The following is a 7,936-nucleotide window of genomic DNA, read 5'->3' on the forward strand; positions in this document are numbered from 1 at the left end:
TTTCGTAGTAACACAGCCTGCTTCCGTTTCCAGTGTTTATTTTGAAAAATAAGCGCCAGTCATGGAGGACGAACGTGCGAGTGGGGCGGATTTCAGAGTAAATGTCAAGTCGAAAAAAATTGTTCGTGATCAGCTTGAAAAGTATAAACAATTATTTAAAAAGTTGCTCGATGGCCAATGCCATATTTCACAGGAAGATAAGGCCAAACTGTTGCAAGAAATGGTTGTGGTAAGTCTAGTGTGTCATAAAAGATATGAAATCTTTGAATAATTATTGGCCTTATCAAGTTTACCATGGTTTTAGTAGCACCATATGTTTTTCCTGTGGTATTTTTGTCATCAATTAGGGGATTGACGATAGTTTTTCTACGCTAAGCATAGTTTAACCATGGTATGTGTAGTAACACTGTAACGTTAGTTATACAAATGGTAATCAATCCGCCAAAAAAAAAAAAAAACGTTGTTACTAACGTTACACTTTTACTATAATAAAACCATAGTTAATTTTCCTAAGGGTAAATGTTTAGACTCAACTAATTTATTCAAATGTGTTTTTCATAATCTTGTTGTCAGGGTCTTCTTTTTTGTTTCTTCTTCCATCCACCTTCTTTGTCTCTTTTAGAATTTTGAGTTCACAGTACAAGAAAATATAGTTATTGGTGGCTTGTCATGGGACGAGGCATCAGAGGAACATTGTGAAGGTAAGTTACTGACACAGTTTCAGAGAAATTATTACAAAGAACTTATTTTGCAAACCAAAGGCAACAACATTATGAACCATTGCTTTTTTTTTTCTTTTAAACATATAGATTATGAGAGCACAGTAAATGACATTCTGGATGAGAAGATAGTAGAGACCGCCTGCAAACGCAACTCTTACCCTAAACAAATACGCAACCAGGTTGTACGATCATTAAGAGCGGAGAGGAAACTTCTGGTGAGACATGCTGTTTTTTCATTTGAAACTCCATTACATGAATAATTATGAATTACGAATGATTATTATAAGTCTGTGTGTGCTGCATATATTATATATATATATATATATATATATATATATATATATATATATATATATATATATATATATATATATATATATATATATATATATATACAAACTTTTATGTTAAATGTGATTAATTGATTTTGACAGCGCTGATATATACACACACACACACACACACACACACACTGTCGCTGTTTGGATTTAAATTAGCAAATGCTTAAGAGTCAATGATTAGATCATTATTTCAGTGATTATAATGTTAATTGATGCAGTGTGTAGCTTTTCATTTCTTAAACAACCATGTAGGAAGATGCATCATGGCCATATTCCAGGATGACAATGTAAAGATTCATCAGGCTCAAACTGTGAAAGAATGGTTGTAAGGGAGCATGAAGAATCATTTTCATGCATGAATTGGCACTTCTGAGTCCAGACCTTAAATTCATTGAAAGCCTTTGGGATGTGCTGGAGTAGACTTTAAAGAGTGCTTGACTCTTGCATTGTCAATACAAGATCTGGACCAAAATGTATGCACCTCTTGATGAAAATGTTGTGGTCTTATTTAATGATGTTAATATGGCCATGATGTGCCTTCCTACATGGTTGGTTAAGAAATGAAAAGCTATGTGTGTGTGTGTGTGTGTGTGTGTGTGTGTGTGTGTGTGTGTGTGTGTGTGTGTGTGTGTGTGTGTGTGTGTGTGTGTGTGTGTGTGTGTGTGTGTGTGTGTGTGTGTGTGTGTGTGTGTGTGTGTGTGTGTGTGTGTGTGTGTGTGTGTGTGTGTGTGTGTGTGTGTGTGTGTGCGTGCGTGTGCACATATATAATTTTTTTTATTATTGAAATAATAACAATTAATATTAGTCTTAAGAGGATAATGTTTTCCTTTTTTTATTTATTAATTTGGAACTATTTGGGAACACCCATCATGCTCTGTAAATAAATTCTGTTAAAAATGTAGATGTTCTTCCTCTTGCCACTAGATGTCCTAATATATTAAAAAATGAACTACTGTGTTTGCTGTAACTCATATAAGACACTGGGATAAAAAGTGCAATACATTTTGATGTTTTTGATGAGAACAGCTCAGCTTGATTTTCTAGAAGACTGTGAATGTATCTTATATGTTTTTATTGTCCCTCTATTATTTTAGGGTTTGTATGAACAGGCAGTAAAGCCACAAGACATAAAGCCAGATCCAGCTCAAGGTGTGTGCCCCATCAATTTTTTTTATTTTTATTTGTTTGTTTGTTTTTAGCAAAATTACATTTTGCTTCAAAGGTTGCTTTAAGCAATATGAATAAATACCTGTTAAATATTGTTTTCACAGACACTATCATCAGAGATGTATCAGCTGCTGCACCTACAATGTTCAAACAAGCCAGTACGGTTATGAAGGTACAAATCAATGTTATCTAACTCTATACAGTGCTTCTGAATTGCATGTTACTTTGTGCTTGTCCATTTGAGCTCAACAATCTTTAAGTATACTAATGAGCTGAAAGTCTTGTTAATGACTATAGCCAAAAATACATTTGTATTAACATGCACCATTTTCCTTCATTCTGTTCAGTCTCTGAAAAGTCTGAAACGGGCAGCTGAGGGCTTGCGTCAAGTTCTTGACATGCAGTCTTCAGCGGAGACAGTGGAAGTCTACAGAGAAGTGTTCGGCAGCTCAGTAGGAGATATCTGTCCAGACCTTCAGCACAGGCTTCCTTCCAGCATCAAAAGAGCTGCTTCTGATTCAGAATACAGTGCAGACTATGTCCCTGCTCCAAAAATCATCCAAAAGACTGATGCAAATGCAGTTTAATGTGTATGGGTTTGTACTTTTGTGTGGAAATGGAGAAGGGCAGTATAGGAGTGTATTGACACCTGCTACTAAAATATGTATTTTGTATGCTTATTCTTACCCATTTAATGTAAATAAATATATTGTGGTCAGAAATACTTTGTGCATATAGAAAATAAGTGTTTCACCACTTTCTTTTTCCATTAAATCTAATATATTACATTTTTAGAGAACTAATGTGCTGGTGTGGTCCAGGTTCATACCACAAGGTGTTCTTGGTTTACCAGTGTTGGTTTCCAAATTAACTGGCACTTTTTTTATGAAACAAATGGACCAAGTAAAAATTGAATGAATGCATCCCTTTTGTACTATTTCATGAACAAAGATGAAAATTTTCTCCAAAAGGGTGGAGGAATGCATGTACAGTCGAACCCAGACACCTTCAACATTACACAGTTTATTCGCTATAGTTTAGAAAATTGTCATATTAAACTGTATCCGAGCAAATTCATCTTGATAATGTCAGATAACTGATAGAAATGTATGCAATGGATTATAATCAATCAGCTGTAAATTTTACGTAGGCCTACATAATTAGATAATACCAATTTAAGTGTTTCATTTGGTTCAGTCTGTGGTGTAAAAGGTTGCATTAGCAAATAAAGAAAAAACAAGCAAAACATGGTCAGGTCAAAGTGTCTGAATAATCTTGGGGTATAATATGTTAGTTTACTTTATTTTGCTATCCTCACTTACATAAACAAAATAATAGTGTCCTGCACCCACTAATACAAAATTACAACTGGTGTCTGGATATTTTTTGGTTTTACTTTATATATTTATTGTATTTTTGACAAACTGACAAAATTGTAAAGTAAATGGATTGGAAAGGATATCGGGATTAAGTTATATTTATTCTAATAAACCCATTATAGTGTTGTAACTTTGAGCACAAGGCCAGTAATGGCTAAATCAACTGTAAACTGTCAATCATATTACCTTTTAAAGGGCATATATGCCACCGTAGGTAACGTAAATGGAATTGATTGCGACATAGAATGTTTCAATTCAAATTAAAAAAAGTTTTAAAAAGCACCTTTCAAAATGGTCATCTCGTGGAATGACCCAAACGCGAAAACATTCACACCGAGAGAAGTTACTGGCGTCCTCGAGAGCACCACGTGACTTCAAAGAACATCCGCCGATGGCATTTGCAAGAAATCCATAATGTCACTGTAGCACGTTGACTGACAGTTGAAAAATGTCTAACTTTGCGCTAATTAATTTGCTTTAATTTGATATCCAGTTTAGTGGACGTAAGTCTTCATTGCGCTCGTGCTCTCCTGCACCTGTCATGTCACTTTTCAATGCGTCAAGTAACTTTACTCGAAATGATGCTCCATCTTTACGGTTGTTTCGAAAGAGTGAGGTAAGTTACTTCTTTATGCTTGTTTCTTTTCTTTAAATAATTAGAAACGCATAAACAATGTTATGAAATATACCATCCGTAAAAATGTATTCTACATAATTTAAAAACTACTAATAGTCATCTTTTGGATCTGTGCTACTGCTACCCAAAATTATTGTTGTATGGTTTACTAATACGATAATCCTGCATAGTAATGTAAAATCTTCAAGAAACGACACAGCATGACTCCTACAACATATGCTTATGATTCAGAGCTCTGATGATGATGAGAAAAGGTTGAAAAGAAGAGAAAAGAACCGAGTTGCTGCACAGAGAAGCCGCAAAAGACAAACCCAGAGAGCTGACGAGTTGCACGAGGTTTGCAAACTGCATATTATATATACTGTGTGTAGAATGTTGATGTTGATTTCAGCATTTGTTCTTTTCCGTAAACTGCACCCATCAAGTTTATTTGCCCCATACAGACATATGTTGACAATTGTGGGCAGACATTGGAAAATCCACCAAATGCACAGTGATGCGCATGTGGTTTATGTGGTTTTTTTGACATATTGAAATTTTGTGTAACCAGGTGTATGAGTGTCTGGAACAGGAGAACAGCCTGCTGAGGAAGGAAGTCCAGCTTTTGCTAGAGGAACAGCAACGCTTAACAGATGCCCTCAAAGCCCATGAGCCTTTGTGCCTTGTCTTGAACTGTGGTATGACCTCCACAACAAGGTCCACAGGCACAGTGCCTCCTGAGTTCATGTCTAGATAAGGACATTCACATCGGATACTCATGATGTCTGAATTGAGCATCTTTAATGCAAGTGATTCATGCGTACGTTCTATGCTTTTTATTCTAAAGTATTAACCCGTGAGTTCAGTATGCAGTGTTTTCCGTTAAATTATGTTTTATTAACAAGGTTCGGGAGGAGGAGAGCATTCAGCTAATCAACAATAAGAGGTATATATATACGCTGCAGTCTTACCTCCGCTCATTGACAGTTCATCCGCAACCTTCCACTACCCCTTCTCCACACTTTTAGTTCTAACCTCTTACATACACGGCCCACGGGGGTACTCTGGGTTCGGGACAAATTCCGAACTCGAAGCCCTCCCCCCTGGACAGCACGCCAAATACGCATTTAAATGTACTCTCCATGAATTATATGCAAGTGTGAACTCGTGAACATGCGGTTGAATGATTAATTCATGCTTGAACTTTCTCTTTTGCATTTTGACAGGTTTGGTTCAGAATACAGAATCTCTGTAGTCATATGTTACTTTTCCCAGGGTTATGCCTCACGTGAATACATCCACTTTTGGTATTTATTGTGATAGAGTCAAAAGCCACAAACTAAACCATCTATGCCACAGTTATTGTGCTGTGAATGAACGACATGCGAGAATGGACTTCTGCATTTTGAGAGCCTGTCTGACCAAAATACCAAAGGTTAGTTTCAAAACTCTGTTACAGCAGGTTTGTTATGGCGGCACTATTAAAAATAGCCACAACTGCTTAATTCAAATGTCGGTGTTAGTATTCTGTCTTGCGTGGTCATGTTTTGCTGTGGGTGTGCATTTTAAGTATTAGAAGAATAATTTTATTTGAATAAAAAGGAATCACTCTGTTTATATACTCTGTGTGACGCAGATGCAGATTGAAATCCAGTATTTCTTAAATTGTAATAGTGATACAATTTCTATTAAAATGAGGTCACCGTATCAGAAAAGGACCAATTTCTTCTCATTTGTGTTGAAACCATATCTGGGGGTGGTTGCGGTAAGATGGTGGTCAGATTTTTTTCACGAACGTATCACTTCCTCAATCCCCGATGGACTTACCTTCCTAACCAGTGCAGGGTACACACTTCTATATTTCTCTTCCAGTTTTCTCTTCTCTTCTGAAAAGTCCTAGAGTTCCACGTGGATCCGTTGACTTTCGTTTTAAAACGTTAAATTCAAAACGCATTGCTAGAGAATGTAAAAAACGTAGAGTTTTAGTTGAATTAGTATATTTTTATGACTATGCGCACATGGAATTGTTTAGAATGGCTACAGAAAAAGTATTGCTTTCATTTTGGGCATTTGGACACAAGTTTTAAATGCAGCAATTACAACGATGCATAGCCTCATGATACTGTTTGCAACGATATAAAAAGTTAATATTTTATACATGAGGCATCACAAATGGGTGTTCTGGATGTAGAACCTGTATAAATCCAAAATGGCTATGAAACTAACACTTCTATTAACTTTCCGGGCACAAAGGTCTGTATACCTGGATTTGAATTTTTTACCTCTTCCCCAAATATCAGGTAGTTTCACTAACAATAGAGCAGAGCAACACCGAGCATGTTCCGTAAAAATGTCTTCTATGGATGATTTTTAAATGTATTTTATTTTAGAGAAGTGGTTCTCAACCAGGGGGTTGGGGACCCCTGGGGGCCTTAGCAAACATCCAGAAGGGTCTAAGTCTTCAAATTATATACATTTAGTTATATTTACATGATCATAATTAAAAAGATAACAACACAGTCTAAAAAATGTACACCATTAAAGGGTTAGTTCACCCAAAAATGAAAATTCTGTCATTAATTACTTACCCTCATGTCGTTCGACACCCGTAAGACCTCCGTTCATCTTCGGAACAGAAATTAAGATATTTTAGTTGAAATCTGATGGCTCTGAAAGTCCTCCATTGGCACAATGGCACGGTTCACTCTCAAGACCCTTAAAAGGTACTAAAGACGTCGTTACAAAGTCCATCTCACTACAGTGGTTCTAAAATAACTTTATAAATAGGCGAGAATAGTTTTTGTGCGCAAAAAAACCCTAAATAACGACTTACATAGTGATGACGATTTCAAAACAAGGCATCATGAAGCTTCGAAGCGTTACGAATCAGCGGTTTGAATCGCCAAATTTCAGCAGTTTGGCGGTTTGACACGCGATCCGAATCATGATTCGGCTCATTGATTCATAACGCTTCGAAGCTTCATGATTGTGCCATTGTGCCAATGGAGGCCTTTCAGAGCCATCAGATTTCAACTAAAATATCTTAATTTCTGTTCCGAAGATGAACGGAGGTCTTACGGGTGTCGAACGACATGAGGGTAAGTAATTAATGACATAATTTTCATTTTTGGGTGAACTAACCCTTTAACCCAACCCCAGTTTATATTAGAGATGCCCAAACTAGGGCTTGTGGCGATGTAGGCTACTTTGATTTGGCCCTCCGTGTCATGAGGGGAAAAACATTTTTTTTTAAACTTCCATTGAAGTAGACGTGTGCCAGTTAATATGCCCAAGGTAACAATTACCGTGGGCACTTCAAAATAATTCTAGATAACATATTAGCATAACTGTTTTCCTTTCTCTGAACTTACAGTAGCTTAATTTCCATCCACGAGTCAAGAGTTCAGACACAACCATTGTGGGCTGTTTAACACGCCCATTGTGTGCCCTATCTGACTGAGTATGAGAGTGAAAACAACAAGTATATTTGAATGAATACCGCTTTTGGTTGAAAAAATTATCTATCTGAAAATGAAAGTGTAATTTAATAATAATTTGTGTGTATTATTATTGTTACAGAGGCTTACAATCATTCATATTATCACAGAAGTACTGGGATAAAAGTTTATAGTTCAAATATAAACACTGATGTCTGCATAGCAATCAAAATAGAGCAAATGGCCTTTTAAAAGTAACCTGAAGCTTCAAATA

General features: G+C 36.3%; 2 protein-coding genes across 2 annotated transcripts; both read left to right on the forward strand.

Moving 5' to 3' along the window:
- The first annotated feature begins 28 nt into the window (after positions 1-28).
- nsl1 (NSL1 component of MIS12 kinetochore complex) lies at positions 29-3,453 on the forward strand. Its single transcript, XM_079830441.1, has 6 exons — positions 29-229; positions 623-701; positions 810-937; positions 2,158-2,212; positions 2,335-2,402; positions 2,578-3,453. Exons 1-6 carry the CDS (start codon positions 62-64, stop codon positions 2,815-2,817), a joined length of 738 nt encoding a protein of 245 aa, XP_079686567.1. The 5' UTR covers positions 29-61; the 3' UTR covers positions 2,818-3,453.
- Positions 3,454-3,957: 504 nt separating this feature from the next.
- On the forward strand, positions 3,958-5,936 carry batf3 (basic leucine zipper transcription factor, ATF-like 3). The gene is made up of 3 exons (XM_079831278.1): positions 3,958-4,225; positions 4,478-4,582; positions 4,797-5,936. The coding sequence occupies exons 1-3, from the start codon at positions 4,151-4,153 to the stop codon at positions 4,980-4,982; spliced, it is 366 nt and encodes a 121-aa protein (XP_079687404.1). The 5' UTR covers positions 3,958-4,150; the 3' UTR covers positions 4,983-5,936.
- The last annotated feature ends 2,000 nt before the right edge of the window (positions 5,937-7,936 follow it).

Source organism: Gobio gobio, assembly GCF_949357685.1.
Source record: "Gobio gobio genome assembly, chromosome: 12".
In the NCBI taxonomy this organism is placed as follows: Eukaryota; Metazoa; Chordata; class Actinopteri; order Cypriniformes; family Gobionidae; genus Gobio; species Gobio gobio.

Bases quoted from the DNA above. Each gene is read 5' to 3' on its own strand.
- nsl1 (XM_079830441.1), top strand. From the start codon at position 62: ATGGAGGACGAACGTGCGAGTGGGGCGGATTTCAGAGTAAATGTCAAG. The intron at 938-2,157 runs GTGAGACATGCT...CTATTATTTTAG, and splicing joins GAGCGGAGAGGAAACTTCTG to GGTTTGTATGAACAGGCAGT. The intron at 2,403-2,577 runs GTACAAATCAAT...CATTCTGTTCAG, and splicing joins AAGCCAGTACGGTTATGAAG to TCTCTGAAAAGTCTGAAACG.
- batf3 (XM_079831278.1), top strand. From the start codon at position 4,151: ATGTCACTTTTCAATGCGTCAAGTAACTTTACTCGAAATGATGCTCCA. The intron at 4,226-4,477 runs GTAAGTTACTTC...CTTATGATTCAG, and splicing joins GGTTGTTTCGAAAGAGTGAG to AGCTCTGATGATGATGAGAA. The intron at 4,583-4,796 runs GTTTGCAAACTG...TTGTGTAACCAG, and splicing joins GAGCTGACGAGTTGCACGAG to GTGTATGAGTGTCTGGAACA.